General features: G+C 42.8%; 1 protein-coding gene across 1 annotated transcript in view; it reads right to left on the reverse strand.

The window, feature by feature from the left end:
• Positions 1-26652, reverse strand: part of LOC118398434 (MAM domain-containing glycosylphosphatidylinositol anchor protein 2-like) — a 352144-nt gene that overhangs the window by 203081 nt on the left and 122411 nt on the right. The window contains exon 3 of the mRNA XM_052470749.1: positions 16619-16793. Coding sequence (XP_052326709.1) covers positions 16619-16793 — 175 coding nt within the window. The remainder of the gene's footprint in view (positions 1-16618; positions 16794-26652) is intronic.

The raw sequence follows: 26652 nt of genomic DNA on the forward strand, positions 1-26652 counted from the left end.
CACACACACACACACACACACACACACACACACACACACACACACACACACACACACACACACACACACACACACACACACACACACACACACACACACACACACACAGTTCTGGCTGTGTGCTGTGTGTTAGCCTACATAGCTGAGGAGACGTGTGTGTCATGGCGTCTTAAGCCTTTGACACGTGTGCCTGAGTCAGGACCTCTGAGTGTGATCATGCATAACCATTGGCCTGGCTTCAGCTCTATTGCGAGCAGCTCTAATGTTATTCTCTCAACACTGTGTTTCTGCCAAAGTCTCTGGCTCACTGCATAACAGGTACGGAATATGGAGTGAGCAAGACCTTGCATGTGAAACTAAATCAATTATGATGCTATTCAGATGCATTCTTTGGAGGAGAGGAGTTTAGTGAAAGAGAAAAGAAAACCATCAAGACGACACAGGTGAGCCACATCAGAAAAGAAAGATTTGAAAGAAGTTAAGGCTTGAAGAAAAGCTTGAAAGATGTCAGTCAGATGCTTCATACAGTTGAAGTCGGAAGTTTACATGCTGTCACACCCTGACCATAGTTTGCTTTGTATGTTTCTATGTTTTGGTTGGTCAGGGTGTGAGCTGGGTGGGCATTCTATGTTACATGTCTAGTTTGTCTAGTTCTATGTTTGGCCTGATATGGTTCTCAATCAGAGGCAGGTGTTCGTCATTGTCTCTGATTGGGAACCATATTTAGGTAACCTGTTTGGTGTTGGGTTTTGTGGGCGATTGTCCTTAGTGTCTTGATGTCCTTGTTCTGTGTGTATGTGCACCAGTATTAGGCTGTTTCGGTTTTCGTTACGTTTATTGTTTTGTAGTGTTTGTATTTAGATTTGTGTTGCTTCAGTTGAATGAACATGGATCGCAATCTACACGCCACATTTTGGTCCGACTCTCTTTCCCATACTTAGGTAGGAGTCATTAAAACTCATTTTTCAACCACTCCACAAATTTCTTGTGAACAAACTATAGTTTTGGCAAGGTTGTTAGGTCATCTACTTTGTAGATGACAAGTAATTTTTCCAACAATCGTTACAGACAGATTATTTAATTTATAATTCACTGTATCACAATTCCAGTGGGTTAGAAGTTTACATACACTAAGTTGACTGTGCCTTAAACAGCTTGGAAAATTCCAGAATATTATGTCATGGCTGTAGAAGCTTCTGATAGGTTAATTGACATAATTTGAGCCAATTGGAGGTGTACCTGTGGAAGTATTTCAAGGCCTACCTTCAAACGCAGTGTCCATTTGCTTGACATCATGTGAAAATCAGCAAAGACTTCAGAAAGAAAATTGAAGACCTCCAGAAGTCTGGTTAATCCTCAGAAGCAATTTCAAATGCCTGAAGGTACCACTTTCAACTATACAAACAATAGCATGCAAGTATAAACACCATGGGACCAAGCAGCCATCATACCGCTCAGGAAGGAGACACATTCTGTCTCCTAGAGATGAACGTACTTTGGTGCGAAAAGTGCAAATCAATCACAGAACAACAGCAAAGGACCTTGTGAATATGCTGGAGGCAACAGGTATAAAAGTATCTATATCCACAGTAAAAGGAGTCCTATATCGAGATAACCTGAAAGGCCGCTCAGCAAGGAAGAAGGCCACTGCTCCAAAACCGCCATAAGAAAGACAGACTACGGTTTGCAACTGCACATGGGGACAAAGATCGTACTTTTTGGAGAATTGTCCTCTGGTCTGATGAAACAAAATAAGAAATGTTTGGCCATAATGACCATTGTTATGTTTTGAGGAAAAAGGGGAATGGCTTGCAAGCCAAAGAACACCATCCCAACCATGAAGCACAGGGGTGGCAACATCATGTTGTGGGGGTGCTTTGCTGCAGGAGGGACTGGTGCAAAATTATGTGGATATATTAAAGCAATATCTCAACATCTCATCTAATGCTTGGTCGCAAATGGACAGTGACCCCAAGCATACTTCTAAAGTTGAAGCAAAATGGCTTAAGGGCAACAAAGTCAAGGTATTGGAGTGGCCATCACAAAGCCCTGACCTCAATCCCATAGAACATTTATGGGCAGAACTGAAAAGGCGTGTGCGAGCAAGGAGGCCTACAAACCTGGCTCAGTTACACCAGCTCTGTCAGGAGCAATGGGACAAAATTCACCCAACTTATTGTGGGAAGCTTGTTGAAGGCTACCCGAAACGTTTGACCCAAATTATACAATTTAAAGGAAATGCGACCAAATACTAGTGTATGTGAACTTCTAACCCACTGGGAATGTGATGAAAGAAATAAAAGCTGAAATAAATTATTCTCTCTGCTATTATTCTGACATTTCACATTCTTAAAATAAAGTGGTGATCCTAACTGACCTAAGACATGGAATTTTTACTTCGATTAAATGTCAGGAATTGTGAAAAACTGAGTTTAAACATATTTGGCTATGGTGTACTGTATGTAAACTTCTGACTTACACTCTATAGTTACAGCAGGCCAAGGTAAGAGAGTCAGACACACACACACTCACAACAACATCACTCACACTTACTTCCGGTATTGAGTTGTTGGTCCTGTGGGTCGGGCGGATGGGGCATCAGTATCCTCCTCCTGAATCCTGCTCACGATGGCTGCAGAAGCTGGGTTCCTTGGGATATGTTGCCTCCTCCAGGTTTGAGGTCTTATCAATGCCCTGCCCAGCTCCTCGAGAAAAGCTCCTCTGGAGCTTCCCTCTGTTCCAATATGCGTTCAATGCCTTCCAGATGACAAACGCGTTGTACTCCGATATGTCCAAGATGTTGAAGAATATCACAAGGTGCCAGAGTAGGGTTCTTCTTTTGCAGCTGTACCAGTCACCAGCTTGTCTAAATTGTCCACCCCTCCTTTTGTGGCATTGTAATCTATTCTGATTTCTATTTTTTGATGTTCCTGGCCACAGATTCTCCCATCCCTATTTAGCGTACTCATGAGTACCACCTTTTTGCAATTCTTTGGCAGGTAGGACACTAGGGACGTGTCGGCCGTGAACACAAACTTAGAGTAATTGATAGGCCTGTTCGGTGTATTCAACAGCTGAGGTGGGAGCTCTGGCTTTTTCTTTTGTACTGTTCCTACAATCGTCAGCTTCCTCTTGAGGAGCTCCTGTCCCAGCTTGTGCAAAGTAAAAAAGTTATTGCATGTGATGTTGTGGCCATGTGTCCCTGTGTCACATCCAGGACAACCCGCATCCCTTGCTTATTCTCAGGGGCTCCTCCATCTGGCTTCTCTGTAAATATGTGCAAGTTCCATGCATATGATGAAGCAGCATCACAGGCAGCCCAGGTCTTGATTTCATATTTTGCGGGTTTAGACGGTATGTACTGCCTGAATGGGCAGCGGCCCCTAAATGGCATAAGATGCTCATCAACAGTAACATTGGGCCCAGGGTTGTAAAACAGGGGAAGGCGGTCCACCCACTTGTCCCACACGGACCTGTTTGCAGCTAGCTTGTCTCTCTGTCGCTAAGCTGGTCTGGTGTCTTGGTTATGGAAGCAGATAATCCTGGAAATAATGTGGGAGTTTTCCAGAGACATTGTTGCACAGAAAAGTGATCTGCCAGTTTCTGTATCCCACAGGGATTCTGTTGATTCCCCATTGGATCTGAAAACACCAGCAAGGATAATAACCCCAAAGTATGCATGTAAATGAGTTGGTTCATCTCCTTCCATCTGTCTCCATCTGTCTCCAAAAACATGCCTTCCCTCCAGTCCAGAATGATTTTCTGGATAGGGTCTGGGATGAATAGTTCAAAAGAAGAATTTTTGTCCTGCACATGAGTAACCGCCATCCGCGTTGGCACTAATTGCATCACATTCGCAGCCATGCGAGGTGGCTCATTCCTCTGCAAAAATAAATATTCCACAGCCCTCTGAGCAGAGAGTCTTTTTGCCATACTGATTGATTGTGGTAAGGAGCCACACATGCAAAGCTATTTATTTGTTGTGTGCTTCCCCCAATTTGAACCTGGCTGGGGTAGAGTGTGGGAATATATATATATGATTTTTTTTTACAGTGAATTATTAATTGTATAGAAATAATGTATTGTAATAACATTGTGCAGGTTCCCGCAAGACATTGTGTAGTTTCACATACTACAAAGGGTAAAGAGTGCGAGAAAAGCGGGAGACAGGCAGACAGGCAGGGAGACAGACAGGTTATTGGTGCTCTGTTGAAACAGCAGGCCCAGGGAGGAGGAAGAGAGAGTGAAGGCACACAGCAAACATTTGTGTTTCATTTTTACTTGTTTTCACCTACACATACTTTTCCACACTTTTATTACCCTCGGTGGACCTGAACACAATAGTGTGCACTCATTGGAAATGGATTATTTTACATGTTCTTCACAGAAAATGAGGCCAATGAGTCTCAGGTTGAAAAAATAACAAGTTAAGTAACAGTAATTTCTGGTTGTAGTAACATTTTGAGACTGAGCCATTAAGAAGGCTGTTAAAGATGAGCAATGGATTGTTTATGGAACTGTCAGAAGGTGGTTTACAAAAGTGGCACTAATTGGAGGGTGACTCATAGCCCACAGAACCCTCTAGTGTAAAAATGATCTATTTGATCATTTGCCCACTTTAAAATGTCCTAGAACCACTTCCACGGTCACATCGGTGGTATATACAGTACAGTGCCTTTGGAAAGTATTCAGACCCATTTACTTTTTCAACATTTTGTTACTTTACAGCCTTACTCTAAAATGGATTAAATAAATACAAATCCTCAGCAATCTACCCACAGTACTCCACAATGACAAAGCGAAAACAGAAATAGCTTATTTACATAAGTATTCAGATCCTCTGCTATGCGATTTGAAATTGAGCTGTGTCACACACCACATCTGTTTCACCTGTCTATATAAGGTCCCACAGTTGACAGTGCATGTCAGAGCAAAAACCAAGCCATGAGGTTGAAGGAATTGTCCATAGAGCTCTGAGAAAGCATTGTGTCGAGGCACATATTTGGGGAAGAGTCTGCAGCATTGAAGGTCCCCAAGAACACAGTGGCCTCCATCATTCTTAAATGGATGAAGTTTGGAACCACCAAGAATCTTCCTATTGCTGGCCGCCCGGCCAAACTGAGAAATCGGGGGAGAAGAGATTTGGTCAAGGAGTTGACCAACAACCTGAAGGTCACTTTGACAGAGTTCTAGAGTTCCTCTGTGGAGATGGGAGAACCTTCCAGAAGGACAACCATCTCTGCGGCACTCCACCAATCAGGCCTTTATGTTAGAGTGGCCAGACAAAACCACTCCTCAGTTAAAGGAACATGACAGCCCGTTTGGAGTTTTCCAAAAGGCATCAAAAGACTCTCAGACCATGAGAAACAAGATTCTCTGGTCTGATGAAACCAAGATTAAACTCTTTGACCTGAATGCCAAGCGTTACATCTGGAAGAAACCTGGCACCATCCCTACGGTGAAGCATGGTTGTGGCAGCATCATGCTGTGGGGATGTTTTTCAGCGGCAGGGACTGGGAGCGCTCAGGACAGACTGTGGGCGAAGGTTCACCTTCCAACAGGACAATGACCCTAAGCACACAGCCAAGATAATGCAGGTGTGGCTTCGGGACAAGTCTCTGAATTTCCTTGAGTGGCCCAGCCAGAGCACGGACTTGAACCAGATCTAACGTCTCTGGAGAGACCTGAAAATAGTTTTGCAGCAACACTCCCCATCTAACCTGACAGAGTTTGAGAGGATTTGTAGAGAAGAATGGGAGAAATTCCCCAAATACAGATGTGCCAAGCTTGTAGTGTCATACCAAGACGTTTCTATGTTTTAATCGCTACCAAATAGAGTAAAACAGAGTAAAACATCTAATATAAATTAGCATTTATTTTGATTTTTAACTGGTTATGCTTTCTCATTATTGGGTATCGTGTTTACATTGATGAGGGAAAAAAATATTTAATATATGTTAGAATAAGGCTGTAATGTAACACAATTTGGAAAAAGTCAAGGGGTCTGAATACTTTCCGAAAGCCCTGTAACGTCGACTCCTGACAAGTGCGCTTCGGATAAGTACAAACTCATTTCAAGTGCTCTAAAGTTTTCCAGTCTCGATTCAAGTACATGCTCTTTAATTGCTCCTGATAAATGCATGGGCACAAGTGAAGAACATTAGTCTTTTGTACTTCATTGGAGTCCATTGTACTCTCCTAGTTCTTTTCATGTCAGAAATGTATAACATTGGGGATGTGAATTCCACCTGCCGATGAAGTAGTTTAATGTCAGCTATAAGCCCCTGCTGAAATACTTTAGGCCTGTGTCTACTAGATATAGCAATGCAGCTTCACACACAGCCACACAGCCTAGATGAAATGAAAAACTTTGTAATAAATAGACCCTTCTAGGAACTGAAGAAGAAGAGGTTCGAGGCTTCTCAAGAAAAGCAAAACTACCAATCGATCAATGGAGGAAGTTCTTTATTAACTTCTATGTGGGCATCTATTCCTGCACACCTCACAATGGACAAACACATCTTCTGAGGCGTCAGCATGTAGGAATGTACTTAGATGGGGTCTTCGCCGAGCTCGGTGGGTATTTTAAATGAGTTATCGTTGGGTCTGCTAGGCCTGCTAGGGCTAATATCAGCTCCTCTGCACTGCAGAGATAAGTTTACCATTACCCCATCCTGCAGTTGTCTGTCTCTCTGAGTTAGTATAGCAATGCTAAAGCTAGACAAGCCACCTGGGCACCTTCCTTCTTTCATTTCATTCATTTTCTAACCCTGGCAATACATTTAGAGAATTCTCCCTTTCCTTCCTTCCTTCATTGAATTTAATTCTGTATCTATTGGACGTTGTGAGTCATGGCCGCTCCAGCAGACTCTTTAGAAGGGGAACGGTCAGGAGAGGAGAGCACGTTGATTTTATAAGTATGCTTGTATGAATAAATAAATCTGGAAGTACCTGTATTTACACTCAAAATTTAAATGAAGCCGCGTGCTCCCCCATAATAAGAATGTCGTTTGAGGAGTTAGCGAGGCAACTTTGGTCAACTCTGAGTTCAACTCGGGATAACCGGTACCACGAAAGTGGCTCACCTTTTAATTTGAGTGGCTCAAATTTCTATGGCAATGAATCCTTCAGATCTAACCTGCTTCGGGGCAGGCTAACTCAGGGCAAACTCCAATATCCTTAATGAGATGGTCTGAGCCACAAGTTGAGGACCAATGAAATCAGATTCCCTCCCTCTTGTGTCATCTTCCCTTTAGTTTTGTGTGCAAAAAAAATAGTAATGTTAAAATACCTATCACATTAGACATTTAGTAATGATATAATGCATTTGAAACTTCACACACAGTAAAACCTTTGTATATTTTTATTGATAGTGGGAAAAAGAGTGCTTGTGCATTGATAAGCACAGCAAAGCACACCAAAGACGTCATTAACAATAAGTAATAAAATAAAAAGCCGAGTCCACACCATATCCTGAAGAATTTGCAAGAAAACTTTCATTTCTGGAGCTGGAATGTGAAGCTAACTGCAGCTGGCTAGCCGTAGAAAACCCTGAGTAGATCTAGCTTGCTTCGTAGTATACCCCTCTGATTTCAGAAGGACTTGGAAGGAAAATAAATAAATGTTTTTTTAAAGCGAGGGGGCAGAATTTTCACTTTTGGATAAATAGCGTGCCCAATTTCAACTTCCTGCTACTCATGCCAAGAATATAAGATATAGATAGTATTCATAGATTTGGATAGAAAACCCCCTGAAGCTTCTAAAACTGTCTGAATCATGTCTGTGAGTATAACAGAACTTATGTAGCAGGCAAAACCCCGAGGACTAACTGTTCAGATTTTTTTACCCCCTCTCTGTTCCCTGTATTGTCTTTGCCATGGGGTATTTGATAGGAACCTATTTTCAGAACCTACTTCCACTGGATTTCGCCAGTCTTTGGAATTTGGTTGAGGTTATTCCTTTGTGCAATGAAGAAGTAGGCCAACTCGGAACTGGGGACACTTTTGAGAGTTGCGCAAGACGTGAAAAGCAGCGCTGTTTTTTTTTTTTTCCTGTATTGAATACAGATTGCCCCTTCTAAGATTTGATCGATTATTAACATTTAAAAATACCTAACGTGGTATTACAAAAGTAGTTTGAAATATTTTGGCAGAGTTTATAGGCAACTTCTGAAATATTTTGAAGTGATGTTGCGTTTTTCTAAGCAGTTTTTTTCTGGATCAAATCACTTTATAAATGGACATTTTGGATATACAGTGGGGCAAAAATGTATTTAGTCAGCCACCAATTGTGCAAGTTCTTCCACCATAATGTGCAAATAAATTCATTAAAAATCCTACAATGTGATTTTCTGGATTTTTTTCCCTCATTTTGTCTGTCATAGTTGAAGTGTACCTATGATGAAAATTACAGGCCTCTTTCATCTTTTTAAGTTGGAGAACTTGCACAATTGGTGGCTGACTAAATACTTTTTTGCCCCACTGTATATGGACGGAATTAATTGAACAAAAGGACCAATTGTGATGTTTATGGGACATATTGGAGTGCCAACAAAAGACACTCGTCAAAGGTAAGGCATGAATTATTTTTTATTTCAGCGTTTTGTGAAGCGTCTGCAGGGTTGTAATATGCTAGCTCCTTTGTTCACTGCTGGTGCAGATGGTGCAGGCTATCAGATATTAGCTTCTTATGCTTTCGCCGAAAAGCATTTTTAAATTCTGACATGTTGGCTGGATTCACAACGAGTGTAGCTTTAATTGAGTGTCTTACATGTGTGATTTAATGAAAATTTGAATGTTAGAGCATTTTATTTGAAATCTGGCGCTCTGCATTTCCCCTGGCAATTGGCCAGTTGAGACATTTGCGTCCCGCCTATCCGTAAGAGGTTTTTAAAGAACAGGAGAAAATACTTCACTTTCGAAACAAGATATTCACATTGAAATACACGGCCTCCTAAATTCCTGTCTCTCTCATTTCACGTTTTTTTTGTATCGTCCCTCAGGCATAATAGAAGTGTCCATCCTAACTAGCGGTTACATTTCTGGGTAGTATAAACACATTGGTATGAATAAAGACACACCGGTACAACATCTGAAAAACCAGACAGTCAACACAATTTGTCAAGGTGTTTCTGTTGAGTCCTGGTGCCCAAACAGCAATTCTAATGCAAATTAAAAAATCAAGGCTGCAAAGCACTAAAAATAGTGAAAGCTGCAAAAGAGGCCCATCAATTAAATTCCCCCCTGGGGGACAGCTATAACATTTCTATGGAGAAATACAGTGTGTTTCTGCTGGATGTGCAATACAACATTCTGCTAATGAAGTACACATGCACTACAAGGCCAGAGACAAGGGCATCCACAAAACACTTTAAACACTGCTGCTGTTTTAATAATGTCATATAAAGTCCTGTTTTAAGGCTGTACAATAAGAATTAAATAGCATTACATATTTAGTGTATACTCAATGATAAATATGAAGAGTTTACAAGATGAGATAATGATCAATTCAAGCTTGAAAGGCTAAAGTACTTGAAAGTACTGTACAATGTCTTTGACAATTGATTGTCCCTTTAAATCCCCTTCCAATGGACACAGAGTTTTTCTGGAGAGCACAACTCAGGACCTCATTGGACAGGGAGCCAACTGGAGAGAACATTGGATGACATCATTGGTTGAATGAATGACACAGCTGATGTTTCCGAACACTGCCATGGCTAGGGCTGTTATGAAAGGGGGGAAGTGGGATACCTAGTCAGTCCATCTGAATATATTCAACTGAAAAGTGTCTTCCGCATTTAACCCACATTGAATCAGAGAGGTGCAGGGAACAGTGGGTTAACTGCCTTGCTCAGGGGCAGAATTACATATTTTTACCTTGTCAGCTCAGGGATTTTATCCAGCAAACTTCAGGTTACTGGCCAAACGCTCTGTGGTGACTGTATTACCGCCACACCGGCATTCATGAGTCATGACCGCAGTAAAATTCTACATGACCATTTAGTCACGGTAATCTCCTCTTATGTACTCTGGATATTAATTTGTAGTAGCCAACCCAACTCGCTAACGATCATCAGGTCACTAATGGCCTGGTACTCAGGGCTCTATTGGCTCTCATACCACTCTGACATCGAAAATCACATCAAACACATCATCAAAACAGTAGGTGCTTTTAAAACTCACCTTACTGTGATTGATACATTTGAAGAAAGAGGTTGAACAATAAATCAAATCAAATCAAATCAAATTTTATTTGTCACATACACATGGTTAGCAGATGTTAAATGCGAGTGTAGCGAAATGCTTGTGCTTCTAGTTCCGACAATGCAGTGATAACCAACAAGTAATCTAACTAACAATTCCAAAACTACTGTCTTATACACAGTGTAAGGGGATAAGGAATATGTACATAAGGATATATGAATGAGTGATGGTACAGAGCAGCATACAGTAGATGGTATCGAGTACAGTATATACATATGAGATGAGTGTGTAGACAAAGTAAACAAAGTGGCATAGTTAAAGTGGCTAGTGATACATGTGTTACATAAGGATGCAGTCGAAGATGTAGAGTACAGTATATACATATGCATATGAGATGAATAATGTAGGGTAAGTAACATTATATAAGGTAGCATTGTTTAAAGTGGCTAGTGATATATTTACATAATTCCCATCAATTCCCATTATTAAAATGGCTGGAGTTGGGTCAGTGTCAATGACAGTGTGTTGGCAGCAGCCACTCACACTGTTAGTGGTGGCTGTTTAACAGTCTGATGGCCTTGAGATAGAAGCTGTTTTTCAGTCTCTCGGTCCCAGCTTTGATGCACCTGTACTGACCTCGCCTTCTGGATGATAGCGGGGTGAACAGGCAGTGGTTCGGGTGGTTGATGTCCTTGATGATCTTTATGGCCTTCCTGTAACAACGGGTGGTGTAGGTGTCCTGGAGGGCAGGTAGTTTGCCCCCGGTGATGCGTTGTGCAGTCCTCACTACCCTCTGGAGAGCCTTACGGTTGAGGGCGGAGCAGTTGCCGTACCAGGCGGTGATACAGCCCGCCAGGATGCTCTCGATTGTGCATCTGTAGAAGTTTGTGAGTGCTTTTGGTGACAAGCCGAATTTCTTCAGCCTCCTGAGGTTGAATAGGCGCTGCTGCGCCTTCTTCACGACGCTGTCAGTGTGAGTGGACCAATTCAGTTTGTCTGTGATGTGTACGCCGAGGAACTTAAAACTAGCTACCCTCTCCACTACTGTTCCATCGATGTGGATAGGGGGTGTTCCCTCTGCTGTTTCCTGAAGTCCACAATCATCTCCTTAGTTTTGTTGACGTTGAGTGTGAGGTTATTTTCCTGACACCACACTCCGAGGGCCCTCACCTCCTCCCTGTAGGCCGTCTCGTCGTTGTTGGTAATCAAGCCTACCACTGTTGTGTCGTCCGCAAACTTGATGATTGAGTTGGAGGCGTGCGTGGCCACGCAGTCGTGGGTGAACAGGGAGTACAGGAGAGGGCTCAGAACGCACCCTTGTGGGGCCCCGTGTTGAGGATCAGCGGGGAGGAGATGTTGTTGCCTACCCTCACCACCTGGGGGCGGCCCGTCAGGAAGTCCAGTACCCAGTTGCACAGGGCGGGGTCGAGACCCAGGGTCCCCTGTACCTTTGCCTGCCCGTGTTCGAATTAATACACTTTTTTTACTTCAACATTGTCTGCACCTGGGTCTTACCTTCAAACGTGATACACATATCTATAAACATATATTCTATAAAGTATGTAGAACACAATCACTATAATGAAATATGTGGACCAATAGGCAACAAGACGCTCAAAAACCAGAACATGTCATAGCCAACATAACATACACATACACATTATATATTGTATGCCTCAGATCTATATATTGTATTTATATATATAGAAATCAAAGACAAATACTTTAAATTCATATGCAACCATTTAAACAACGGGATTAGTACGACAAGCAAAAACATATTTTACTTACTGATCTAAAAGTACATTCTCCTTCCAATCTCTCACAAGGACTACTTGTGTCACTCTCCTGGTCAATTTCTGCAATAACCTCATCCAAATGTTTATACTCTTAGTAGCAATGTTGTACTTTTTCCGTTTTAACGTTTTTCCAATCCCCTGCGTCCTGTGGATTTTCAATGGAGAATGAATTGCGTTGCTCGCAGCCATAGGACAATAGCCGTTAGTCCTACAAAGGGCCATCACATACTCATGTAAAGCTCATTGGCTATCTAGCTATGTTTCAAAACAATAGGTGGTCATTGGAGCAAGACACTGTCTATCAAGTGAACACCACCCGTCTCATTGGTGCATAATGATGGCTGACCTTCATGTGCTAATTGACGTGTTGTGTAGCCAATATGTAATGTAGAATGATGAAACAAAGTTTGGTTGTCATCTAAAGTGTCTAAGGATTGCGCAAAAAACGAAACTTGACTGGGTGAGACAAGGTGTAGCGGATTAAATTTCATTAATTGTTTTGTTGCAAGTTGAAAGAGTTGGAATTCATGCGAAACACTGTACACAACATGGGTTGTGTTAGGATATGAAAAATGATTTTATCAAAAAACTATGCTACATTTTATTTCTGGGACCCTCGGGATGACAAATCAGAGAAAGATTACTGAATGTAAGTACATTATTTACAGTCAGAGGTGAATGTATAAAACAAGTTGCCTGGATAAAAGTGTTTTGTTGTTGTGCACTATCCTCAAATAATATTATTATAGTATTTTTTCTCTGCTGTTGTAGATACTGTAAATTGGACACCGCAGATAGCTTAACAGTCATTTAAGCTTTTTGACCATATCAGACATGTCTTTGTCCCGGAAAGTTGGCTTTTGTTTACAACATCATTCTAGTCAAAAATCGCATATTGAGCAGCAAATGTCACGATTTCGGGACACTGATCCAGTAAAGGTTAATTCAAAACACCCATATTAGCATATTAGTGCTTACGCATAAGCATAGGCCTATAAATGAGCCCAAGCCCGAAAAAAAAAAAACCTGAATTAAAATAATGATTCTTCCGTTATACAATACATAGCCAACTGCATATAAAACATGAAAAACATTTTTAAAATACTGATTTAAGACATCTTTGGTACATAATTGGTCTAGTCTAAATTAAACCAATTCAGATTTAGCCTACAATAATCTTTTATAGATGTTGAACAGCCTAGTGATAAGGCCTTTTTTAATTTTCCTAATGTATAGATTGACACATTACCTTTAGCTATACAGAATATCTCATCAGAGTTTCTATGTCCTCCCGTCTCTCTTTCATTCCTTTCTCCAGCACGCAGAGAGAGGTGCTGTCAACAGTTTCATGAAATACGTTTTGTTGTGAAAACGTCACTATCGATGTTCCCAAACAGATTTCCCTTGATTTCCCAAATTAATCACGGGGTAGCATCAGGAACAGGATTGGAGAGCCCATGGCATACAGAGTTCCGGCAGAATATCACCTGTGGTGCAGCGAAATTACCGAAGCAGCCTACCCAACATGAGTGAAAAACGTACCAGCTGGAAAGCAGCCTCAATTCACTATTCCAGTGCATAGGGATGACATGTATTTTTCCCCTGCCCCTGTTCATGTGATCATGGGCCATTCTAAATCTATTTGACATATTAGTAAAGACAAGATTAAATTGAGAATAGTCTGAGGGGTGAAAAAATGATCAATTGATGAGAGAACAGCGTGTACAGCATGAGGCAAGGAACAGAGTGTAAGCAATAGCCTATAGTCGCATCATGCAGCCCATAAATCTATTGACTTCTAAGACGTTCTAAGGTTTGTATAATTCGCAACTAAAGTTGCCAAATAACTCTAAATCTAGCATATAGGACCCGTTTCAAATGATCACTTTTACGCTCAACATAGCCACTTCAACTTCATATGTGTGCACTCTTGCTTCTGAATGGGACAAATATCCATCATATTTCATCCAGCTAAGTTAAACTATATATTTTTTCTTACTATAAAATCATACAATATAAAATAATGGCACAGGATTTACAAGCATATCCTGTCTGATAAATGAACAAGGTTACAGTCTATGGCACGGAGCGTAGCCAGATAACATATTACAGGCCAAATCATATTATATTCCTCTGAAATACATTTTCAACATATCATAATGTTTATTTAGGCCTGCCTAACAAAAATAATGTATTGACTAATTCAACATGTTTCAAATGTAGATGTTCCAAAGGCCAAATCAAGAGGCTTTATATGCTGCTTGTATGAGTGGAGCCTGGAGATGCTAAACATGTTTATGTTAATGGTCAATTACAGTGAGACCCGGCACCCTTTTGCATGACAATAACCTGCTGACACAATGTCATGACCGCCACAGCCCTAGCCATGGCAACCCAGAGAGCCACTGGTCAACTCTATTAAATCATACTGTTATCAAGCTAAAAACAGTGACACTGGGATGTTAGTTACTGTCCGGCCAGGGTCTGTTGTATGTCTCATTTGTTTACACTAAGTGTAAACAAATGACGTCTTTCACTAAGTGGTCCTTCTGTGGCTCAGTTGGTAGAGCATGGCGCTTGTAACGCCAGGGTAGTGGGTTCGATTCCCAGGACCACCCATACGTAGAATGTATGCACACATGACTGTAAGTCGCTTTGGATAAAAGCGTCAGCTAAATGGCATATATTATTATATTATATTATTATATTACAGTTAACAGTGTTGAAGAACTGAAAAGGAGAAAGCAAATGTCTAGTATACATCCACCACAAAGCCAATATGGCAGTCCAGTGCAGAAGAAGGAAAGGAGACAAGGAGAGAGTAAAATACTCCTCTTCCCCCTCCTTCCGCCAAGTTCCAAGCTTTCTAACCATTCTCTATTCCACAGCCCCTGCTCAAGTCAGTACTGATAAACAGGTACAAGGGCTGAGAGCCACACAGACAACCAGGGGCCAGAAGGAGGCAGGGAGAGAGGGAGTGAGAGAGAGAGAACGGAGACAGAGGGAAAGGCAGAGAGAGAGAGAGAGAGAGAGAGAGAGAGAGAGAGAGATAGCGAAGAGAGAGAGAAAGAGAGATCAGAGAGAGAGAGATAGCAAAGAGAGAGAGAGGAAGAGAGATCAGAGAGAGAGAGAGAGAGAGAGAGAGAGAGAGAGAGATAGCAAAGAGGGAGAGAAAGAGAGATCACAGAGAGAGAGAGAGAGAGAGAGAGAGAGAGAGCAAAGAGGGAGAGAAAGAGAGATCACAGAGAGAGAGAGAGAGAGAGAGATAGCAAAGAGGGAGAGAAAGAGATCACAGAGAGAGAGAGAGAGAGAGAGAGATAGCAAAGAGGGAGAGAAAGAGAGATCAGAGAGAGAAAGCGAGAGCAGGCAGAGAAAGAGCCTTGGCGGCGGTGAGGCTAACCACCAGCCACACAGACAGACCCGAAATGTGGTGATAGACCGACAGGAGTCACTGGCAGATGGAGCAGAGGCTTTAGATGTCAGATGAAAGCGATTCCACTTACTTTGGTAACCCCTGACCAAGGAGAAGAGAAGAGAGGCGAAGGCAGAGGAAGAGACAGAGGCCAACGAGAGGTGGAGACAGACGAGAGGCAGAGAGGAAAGACAGACAGGACTGCAGACTGCTCTGTGTTCTGCCACAGAGAGAGTAGGAGAAGAGGAGAACACAGGCCAAAAGGTTTATCGGCTTGCGATGATGTTACGGAAGGGAAAGTGCTGGTTTAATGTGCTTGTGTCACAGAGTGGTGGATCTGGGGAGGTTCTGGCTGGGAGCTATATAATGTTTGCTTGTCTAGGGTTCAGATGAGACAAACCGTCCTCCATTTAAGCGCACGTCTGAGGAGTTGTTGGTTGCAGCTGAAGTAAAGTAGGTGCCCCAGACAACTCCAATTAGACCTCACTATTATTTAATGGCTATGTTGACTAGGGTGGAAGCCACTGGGAAGGGTTGTTTATACTGTTGTCTACTGTACAGCCCCCCCCTCCACACACACAGACACAGGATGTCCAGGGCCCCAATTCAACATTTAGTATTGACTGACATTTGATTGAATTGTGCAACAATTGGAATAAACCAAACCTTAAAAGCTTATCGTTAGCTTATGGTTGAATTCTAGTTTAAAGACGAACTATGCAGAAATCACTCCGACATTTCCTGGTTGCTAAAATTCAAATAGTTTTCCTAATCTCAGTTTATGTGACAAAACAAGCAAGTGTAGTGTAGAGAATCATTGTACCATCTAAACCGCAGTGAAATATCTTTTCCATAAGCAAAAATGTTGTGTTTTCAGCTGTTTAATAAAAGTGGTACAGAAAACCGAAAGTAAAAGACGCAAAAACAAAACTTAAGGGAAGCATTGAAATAGCGCATATAGAACCGATCTACCACTTCTTAGATTTGCTTTCAATGAGAATGACAGATCAATAACACAAATTTCTATGTGTATCCGGTCGAGTCGCCCAAAAAGTGACATTTTGCAGCTCTAAAATCAAAAAGGGAATGGTTCATTAGCCACGTTGAATTTTATGCCATGTTATTACATTGAGAAAGTACATTGAAATAAAAAGAAAACAACCTTGACTCAACCACTGTGTCCGAAGGTAATGTACAGTACTTACAGTAGACGTCGACCCGTATGGACTTGATGGCCGGGGAGCCCAGGCCGTTCTCAGCCTTGCAGTAGTAGCGTCCTCCCTGGTGTCTCTGGATCTTGGAGATGTGCAGCGTCTCGTTAAACACGCTGGAGTCCTGGAAGCGATCCGACACGCTGCCTGCTGTCTTGGTCCATCGGATCTGTGTAGGACACGTGGTTGGTTAGATGACTTACTTGACATAAAGCCCTTGGCTTCTTTAATCAATGTGCACAGGCCACTGATGAATGTCTTCCATGGTTATTAAAGGGGTCGTTGTGGCACAAGGCCTGGATATAAAGGAAATATAAAGGAAATAGCAACGAAAAGAAAGCGTCCTTTTGTCCTTTTTAAAATTTTTATTACAACCACACTTTATCACCCAATATATTGTGTCCGATCCTCAAAGGAGATCTGATATCTCTATCTGATAAACCCTCATTCACAGCTTCACCGTCTTTCACTAACTGGTGCAACAACCTTAACCATGTAGCAGGGGGTGGTGATGAAAGGGGAACTAGCGTTCGGTCTCTTCCTCTGGTCTACAACATGGAGGTGTAATTGACCCTCCATCATGTATCTCTCTCTCTCTCTCTCTCTCTCTCTCTTTTTCTTTCTCTTTCTCTCTCGCTCAATTTTCAATTTCACTTGCTTTATTTGCGTGACGTAATGACGTCCATATCGTTGAAGTGTACTTTGGAAATGGAATGATTCATTAACAATATCAGTAACATCATGAAAGATAATCAACATTGTCACGAGCAGGACAATCAGTAACAGCAATAATCAAGGGTGGGGGTGGGGGTGGGGGGGGGTTGTATTGGAAATCAGTAAATAAACACAAAGACATGTGCAGGTTGGTAGATTTGTCAGACACAATCCCTCATTTTATGGCAGGCAGCAATGTAGTACGCTGCCAACCAACAGCTCTCTGCATCCTCCCCCAACAGGATGGGTAATCTCTTCTCATCAGAGAGGTCTTGGAAACCTTCAATAACCATTTCACATTTGGGGAAATCAAACTCTCTAATTGCTTTATATTTTTGCAATTTTGTCAAGAACTGTTGCTCTGTGTCAATTTCTGCCGCGGTACAGTGACTGCCCAGCCTTTCCTCTACAGGGAGCCAGGTATCACTGTGTCTACCTTTCTCAATGACAAGCCTATGCTAATTAAGTTTGTACTTTGTCAAGGTTCCTCTAAGATTTTGATCAGTAACAACGGTTAAATCATTTGTCATAGTATACTGTCGATTTATGGCTAGACAGCAATGCATTTTGCTTTGCGCTTGTGTATCCTAATAGGTGATGTACAGATGTAGGATCTGATCCCGCTGTTGCAGGACAACGTTCAAATAAGTGTAAAACGTCTAGTTTATTTGAGGTTTAAAAATGCTTCCTGTAATGTGTACGCTTGGGAGTCAGGAAGCAAGTTCAGGGAGTGAAATCCTTTAATATAGAAACGAACACGGACGAAACAAGAAACACGAGAAGTGTACAGACGTGAAACAACAACAAAACATGTACAGAATAATAATAATATAATATATGCCATTTAGCAGACGCTTTTATCCAAAGCGACTTACAGTCATGTGTGCATACATTCTACGTATGGGTGGTCCCGGGAATCGAACCCACTACCCTGGCGTTACAAGCGCCATGCAAGGGAAACAACCAAAGGGAGTGACACATATAGGGAAGGTAATCGGGAGGGTGATGGGAGTCCAGGTGAGTCTGATGTGGCGCAGTTACGCGTAACGACGGTGACAGGTGTGCGTAATAATGAGCAGAGCCTGGAGACCTCGAGCGCCAGAGAGGGAGTATACGTGAAATTGAAATATCAGACTTGATTTTCCATCACACAAAAAAATATATCAACCCCTACAAAAATATCCATTAATGAATTATATACACTGCTCCAAAAAAATAAAGGGAACACTAAAATAACACATCCTAGATCTGAATGAATGAAATATTCGTATTAAATACTTTTTCCTTTACATCGTTGAATGTGCTGACAACAAAATCACACAAAAATGATCAATGGAAATCAAATTCATCAACCCACGGAGGTCTGGATTTGGAGTCACACTCAAAATTAAAGTGGAAAACCACACTGATCCAACTTTGATGTAATGTCCTTAAAACAAGTCAAAATGAGGCTCAGTAGTGTGTGTGGCCTCCACGTGTCTGTATGACCTCCCTACAATGCCTGGGCATGCTCCTGATGAGGTGGCAGATGGTCTCCTGGGGGATCTCCTCCCAGAACAGAACTGAAGCATCCACCAACTCCTGGACAGTCTATGGTGCAATGTGGCGTTGGTGGATGGAGCGAGACATGATGTCCCAGATGTGCTCAATTGGATTCAGGTCTGGGGAACGGGCGGGCCAGTTGATAGCATCAATGCTTTCCTCTTGCAGGAACTGCTGACACACTCCAGCCACATGAGGTCTAGCATTGTCTTGCATTAGGAGGAACCCATGGCCAACCACACCAGCATATGGTCTCACAGGGGGTCTGAGGATCTCATCTCGGTACCTAATAGCAGTCAGGCTACCTCTGGTGAGCACATGGAGGGCTGTGCGGCTCCCCAAAGAAATGCCACCCCACACCATGACTGACCCACCGCCAAACCGGTCATGCTGGAGGATGTTGCAGGCAGCAGAACGTTCTCAACGGCGTCTCCAGACTGTCACGCCTGTCACATGTGCTCAGTGTGAACCCGCTTTCATCTGTGAAGAGCACAGGGCACCAGTGGCGAATTTGCCAATCTTCGTGTTCTCTGGCAAATGCCAAACTTCCTGCACGGTGTTGGGCTGTAAGCACAACCCCCACCTGTGGACGTCGGGCCCTCACACCACCCTCATGGAGTCTGTTTCTGACCGTTTGAGCAGACGCATGCACATTTGTGGCCTGCTGGAGGTCATTTTGCAGGGCTCTGGCAGTGCTCCTCCTGCTCCTCCTTGCACAAAAGCGGAGGTAGCGGTCCTGCTGCTGGGTTGTTGCCCTCCTACGGCCTCCTCCACGTCTCCTGATGTACTGGCCTGTCTCCTGGTAGCGCATCCATACTCTGGACACTACGCCGACAGACACAGCAGACCTTCTTGCCACATCTCGCATTGATGTGCCATCCTGGATGAGCTACACTACCTGAGCCACATGTGTGGGTTGTAGACTCCGTCTCATGCTACCACTAGAGTGAAAGCACCGCCAGCATTCAAAAGTGACCAAAACATCAGCCAGGAAGCATAGGAACTGAGAAGTGGTTTGTGGTCCCCACCTGCAGAACCACTCCTTTATTGGGGGTGTCTTGCTAATTGCCTATAATTTCCACCTGTTGTCTATTCCATATGCTCAACAGCATGTGAGATTTATTGTCAATCAGGGTTGCTTCCTAAGTGGACAGTTTGATTTCACAGAAGTGTGATTGACTTGGAGTTACATTGTGTTGTTTAAGTGTTCCCTTTATTTTTTTGAGCAGTGTATATTCATTATATATACTGTAATCCACATAATAGTTCACATTTCCTGTAGCTGCAGGATTATTTTCCTGCTGTAGCAAACTGGCAAAAGTTAACATCCGACATAAAATGTAAATGTAAATGTAAATGACATCTATGGTTGCTGCGTGCACATGCACACACCCACTCACACATATTGGCCTTGCTTTGCCTCCAAAGCCAACACATATCTCTGCTGTTTGAGTGAGCAGAAGACGAGCAGCAGGGCATTGGAATTTGATATCACTGTATTGGCTAGCGATAGCATGGTATTGGAGACTGATGCAATCCCATTTGATGGTGATAGCATAGGATATTATCACACAAGGCTTGGGTTTGGTTGGTGTCGGAGAGATAGCTGTTCTGTTGTATTGGATGTGGGTCTTATCCTATGTTCAACTTTCACACTGGGAAATATATTGTTGAAGTCTGAAGTTTACATACACCTTAGCCAACTACATTTAACCTCAGTTTCTCACAATTCCTGACATTTAATCCTAGAAAAAAGTCCCTGTCTTAGGTCAGTTAGGATCACCACTTTATTTTAAGAATGTGAAATGTCAGAATAGTAGTAGAGGGAATGATTTATTTCAGCTTTTATTTCTGTCATCACATTCCCAGTGGGTAAGAAGTTTACAGACACTCAATTAGTATTTGGTAGCCTTTAAATTGTTAAACTTGGGTCAAATGTGTCGGGTAGCCTTCCACAAGCTTCCCACAATAAGTTGGGTGAATTTTGGCCCATTCCTCCTGACAGAGCTGGTGTAACTGAGTCAGGTTTGTAGTCCTCCTTGCTCACACAAGCTTTTTCAGTTCTGCCCACAAATTCTCTATGAGATTGAGGTCAGGGCTTTGTGATGGCCACCCAAATACCTTGACTTTGTTGTCCTTAAGTCATTTTGACACAACTTTGGAAGTATGCTTGGGGTCATTGTCCATTTGGAAGACCCATTTGCGACCAAGCTTTAACGTTCTGACTGATGTCTTGAGATGTTGCTCCAATATATCCACACAATGTTCCAGCCTCATGATGCCATCTATTTTGTGAAGGCCACCAGTCCCTCCTGCAGCAAAGCACACCCACAACATGATGCTGCCACCCCTGTGCTATACGGTTGGGATGGTGTTCTTTGGCTTGCAAGCATCCCCCTTTTTCCTCAAAACATGACAATGGTCATTATGGCTAAACAATTCTATTTTTCTTTCATCAGACCAGAGTACATTTCCCCATGTGCAGTTGCAAACTGCAGTCTGGCGTTTTTATGGCAGTTTGGAGCAGTGGCTTCTTCCTTGCTGAGTGGCCTTTCAGGTTATGTCAATATAGAACTCCTTTTATTGTGGATATAGATACTTTTGTACCCGTTTCCTCCAGCATCTTCACAAGGTCCTTTGCTGTTGTTCTGAGATTGATTTGTACTTTTCGCACCAAAGTACGTTCATCTCTAGGAGACAGAACGAGTCTTCTTCCTGAGCGGTATGTCGGCTGCATTGTCCCATGGTGTTTATACTTGCGTACTATTGTTTGTACAGATGAACCTTGTACCTTCAGGCATTTGGAAATTGCTCCCAAGGATGAACCAGTCTTGCGGAGGTCTACAATTTTGTTTCTGAGGTCTTGGCTGATTTCTTTTGATTTTCCCATGATGTCAAGCAAAGAGGCACTGAGTTTGAAGGTATGCCTTGAAATACATCCACAGGTACACCTCCAATTGACTCAGATGATGTCAATTAGCCTATCAGAAGCTTCTATAGCCATGACATCAATTTCTGGAATTTTCCAAGCTGTTTAAAGGCACAGTCAACTTAGTGTATGTAAACTTCAGACCCACAGGAATTGTGATACAGTGAATTATAAGTGAAATAATCTGTCTGTAAACAATGCTGGAAAAATCACTTGTGTCATGCACAAAGTAGATGTCCTAACCGACTTCCCAAAACTATAGTTTTTTTCACAAGAAATTTGTAGAGTGTTTGAAAAGCGAGTTTTAATGACTCCAACCTAAGTGTATGTAAACCTCCGACTTCAACTGTATGTCCGCCAATTGAAGCTCAACAGAAGTTGGGTGATGCAACAGGACAACGACCCAAAACACAGAAGTAAATCAACAACAAAATGGCTTCAACAGAAGAAAATACACCTTCTGGAGTGGCCCAGTCAGAGTCCTGACCTCAACCATATTGAGATATTGTGGCATGGCCTCAAGAGAGCAGTTCACACCAGACATCCCAAGAATATTGCTGAACTGAAACAGCTTTGTAAAGAGGAAATGTCCAAAATTCCTCCAGACCGTTGTGCAGGTCTGACCCGCAACTACAGAAAACGTTTGGTTGAGGTTATTGCTGCCAAAAGAGGGTAAACTTAAATCCAAGGGTTCACATACAGCACTGTGAATGTTTACACGGTGTGTTGAATAAAGACATGAACACATGTATAATTGGTTGTGTGTTATAAGTTTAAGCAGACTGTGTTGGTCTATTGTTGTGACCTAGATGAAGAACACATCACATGTTATGACTAATTTATGCAGAAATACAGGTATTTCCAAAGGGTTCACATACTTTTTCTTCCCACTGTACACAGTACCAGCCAAGAGTTTGGACACACCTACTCATTCCAGAGATTATCTATATTTTTACTGCTTTCTACATTGTAATCATGTAGTAACCAAAAAAATGTTCAACAAATCAAGATATATTTTATATTTGAGATTCTTCAAAGTAGCCACCCTTTGCCTTGATACTGTGTATAAGACAGTAGTTTTGGAATTGTTACATATACACATATACATATACATATACATACATATATATATATATATATATATATATATATATAGGGTTAGAGAGAGAGAGAGAATTGCAGCATATCGTATCATTATCACCCCCTGTTTCTTCTTAGAGTATGTGTGTGTTGCATCAGAGGGGGTTCAAACCCCCATACATTAGACAAGTAGATACAGAAGTATTGAACCAAAAACAATTCTCAACTCAGCAAGCTATCAATGGTGAAGCCCAGCAAGCATGTCACTAAACACTGAGTACATTTCTTCCCTATTATACCAGCTAAGGACAGCATGAGTTCTCTCCTCAGAAGTTAAATAAATTATGAGCATAAATTAGATAATTCAGAGAAAAACTCTGGCTCTTTCTTTCTTCTATCCTTTCTTCATTCCACTCCTCCACTTCTTCTCCAGATCTCCCATAATGCAAAGACAGAAAGAGAGTGAGTGAGTGAGTGAGTGAGTGAGTGAGTGAGTGAGTGAGTGAGTGAGTGAGAGTGAGAGACAGCATATTGTATCATTCTCACCCCCCTTTTGTGTGTGTGTGTGTGTTTCTTTGTGTATGTGTGGGTCGCATCAGAGGAGGTTCAAACCCTACGATTCCATCCTACTCCGGAGGCTCTTGTCCAAGCCAGGGGCCAGAAGCAGAGACAGAGAGAAGATTCTTCAGATGGAGCCATGGAGGTTATTATTAGCCTGATAAGAGTCCAGTTGTTCATAGAGGGCGAGGAACCAACCAACTAGCCCCAGTTTCTGTACGGCACACAAACTAGCCAGAGTCTCTACGTTGCATTAAAACTGAACTATAACTCACAGATCTGACCTGAAGCGCGCGCGTGCACACACACACACACACACACACACACACACACACACACACACACACACACACACACACACACACACACACACACACACACACACACACACACACACACACACACACACACACACACACACACACACACACACACAACCTCTTCTGTGTACAAGACCTTCATACTGACTTAAAGAGGTTATATTAACGTCAAAACTAAAGTGCTTTATGGAAGAAGAAAAAATGTGACAAGTAGATACAGAAGCACTGAACCAAAAAACCTCTCAACTCAGCAAGCGATCGATGGTGAAGCCCAGCAAGCCTACGTCACTAAACACTGAGTACATCTGTTCCCTATTATGCCAGTTAAGGAAAGAGTGAATTAATAAAAACAACCTCTCCTCCTCAGGAGTTAAATAAGTTATGAGCATAAATTAGATAGAGCTAAAGTCTTCTTTCCTCTCCTCCACTTCTTCTCCAGATCTCCTATCATGCAAATACAAAGGCAGAGCGAGAGAGAGGGAGAGAGAGAGATAGAGATAGAGGGAGAGGGGGAGAGAGAGAGAGAGAGAGAGGGAGAGAGAGAGAGAGAGAGAGAGAGAGAGAGAGAGAGAGAGAGAGAGAGAGGGAGAAGGAGGGAGAAGGAGGGAGAGGGGAGAGAGAGAGATAGAGGGAGAAGGAGGGAGAAGGAGGGAGAGAGGGAGAGGGAGACAGAGTGAGAGAGGGAGGGAGACAGAGAGATAGAGATAGAGGGAGAAGGAGGGAGAGAGGGAGAGAGTGAGTGAGAGAGGGTGAGGGAGACAGGGGGAGAGAGGGAGGGAGACAGAGATATAGCTTATAAAGACCTCAGCTGAATTCAATATTCTACCAGCTTATATCCTCCCATTCATTTCCTCTCCTTTGCCATTTGTGTAAAGAGCTTTTGAGTTCCAGCACAGCGCCAATATCAATAAGTGTATTGTTCGAGTGACACTAAGAAGTGGATATTCAAATAGACTCCGTGGTTTTCAAAGGGAAAGTGCTACTGTTTGTTTCACATGGTGGTAGACCACATTATCTGACCGACTGGGAGGCTTTGGAAGTTTTTCCTGGAGCCCTACGGCCATTTTTCTCTCATGTCTTTGTCTTACTTTCTTCGTCTGGGTGCTAGAGATTGTGTATCTGGGTGGGTGCTAGAGATTGTGTATCTGGGTGGGTGCTAGAGATTGTGTATCTGGGTGGGTGCTAGAGATTGTGTATCTGGGTGGGTGCTAGAGATTGTGTATCTGGGTGGGTGCTAGAGATTGTGTATCTGGATGGGTGCTAAAGATTGTGTATCTGGGTGGGTGCTAGAGATTGTGTATCTGGGTGGGTGCTAGAAATTGTGTATCTGGGTGGGTGCTAGAGATTGTGTATCTGGGTGGGTGCTAGAGATTGTGTATCTGGGTGGGTGCTAGAGATTGTGTATTTGGGTGGGTGCTAGAAATTGTGTATTTGGGTGGGTGCTAGAGATTGTGTATCTGGGTGGGTGCTAGAAATTGTGTATCTGGGTGGGTGCTAGAGATTGTGTATCTGGGTGAATGCTAGAAATTGTGTATCTGGGTGGGTGCTAGAGATTGTGTATCTGGGTGAATGCTAGAAATTGTGTATCTGGGTGGGTGCTAGAGATTGTGTATCTGGGTGGGTGCTAGAGATTGTGTATCTGGGTGGGTGCTAGAAATTGTGTATCTGGGTGGGTGCTAGAGATTGTGTATCTGGGTGGGTGCTAGAGATTGTGTATCTGGGTGGGTGCTAGAGATTGTGTATCTGGGTGGGTGCTAGAGATTGTGTATCTGGGTGGGTGCTAGAGATTGTGTATCTGGGTGGGTGCTAGAGATTGTGTATCTGGGTGGGTGCTAGAGATTGTGTATCTGGGTGGGTGCTAGAGATTGTGTATCTGGGTGGGTGCTAGAAATTGTGTATCTGGGTGGGTGCTAGAGATTGTGTATCTGGGTGGGTGCTAGAGATTGTGTATCTGGGTGGGTGCTAGAGATTGTGTATCTGGGTGGGTGCTAGAGATTGTGTATCTGGGTGGGTGCTAGAGATTGTGTATCTGGGTGGGTGCTAGAAATTGTGTATCTGGGTGGGTGCTAGAGATTGTGTATCTGGGTGGGTGCTAGAGATTGTGTATCTGGGTGGGTGCTAGAGATTGTGTATCTGGGTGGGTGCTAGAGATTGTGTATCTGGGTGGGTGCTAGAGATTGTGTATCTGGGTGGGTGCTAGAGATTGTGTATCTGGGTGGGTGCTAGAGATTGTGTATCTGGATGGGTGCTAGAGATTGTGTATCTGGGTGGGTGCTAGAGATTGTGTATCTGGGTGGGTGCTAGAGATTGTGTATCTGGGTGGGTGCTAGAGATTGTGTATCTGGGTGGGTGCTAGAGATAGTGTATCTGGGTGGGTGCTAGAGATTGTGTATCTGGGTGGGTGCTAGAGATTGTGTATCTGGGTGGGTGCTAGAGATTGTGTATCTGGGTGGGTGCTAGAGATTGTGTATCTGGGTGGGTGCTAGAGATTGTGTATCTGGGTGGGTGCTATGCACAGAGCCTTCGGAAAGTATTCAGACCCATTGACTTTTTACACATTTTTGTTAGTTTCCAGCCTTATTCTAAAATGTATTTAAAAAATGAGAAACAAGATTCTCTGGTCTGATGAAACCAAGATTGAACTCTTTGGCCAACACGACAACAACCCTAAGCACACAGCCAAGACAATTTAGGATTTGCTTCAAGGCAAGTCTCTGAATGTCCTTGAGCGGCCCAGCCAGAGCCCAGACTTGAACCCGAAGGAACATCTCTGGAGAGACCTGAAAATAGCTGTGCTGCAACGCACCCCATCCAACCCGATAGACCTTGAAAGGATCTGCAGAGAAGAATAGGAGAAACTCCGCAAATACCGGTGTATAGCGTCA

Source organism: Oncorhynchus keta, chromosome 19 (assembly GCF_023373465.1).
Source record: "Oncorhynchus keta strain PuntledgeMale-10-30-2019 chromosome 19, Oket_V2, whole genome shotgun sequence".
NCBI classification, from domain to species: domain Eukaryota; kingdom Metazoa; phylum Chordata; class Actinopteri; order Salmoniformes; family Salmonidae; genus Oncorhynchus; species Oncorhynchus keta.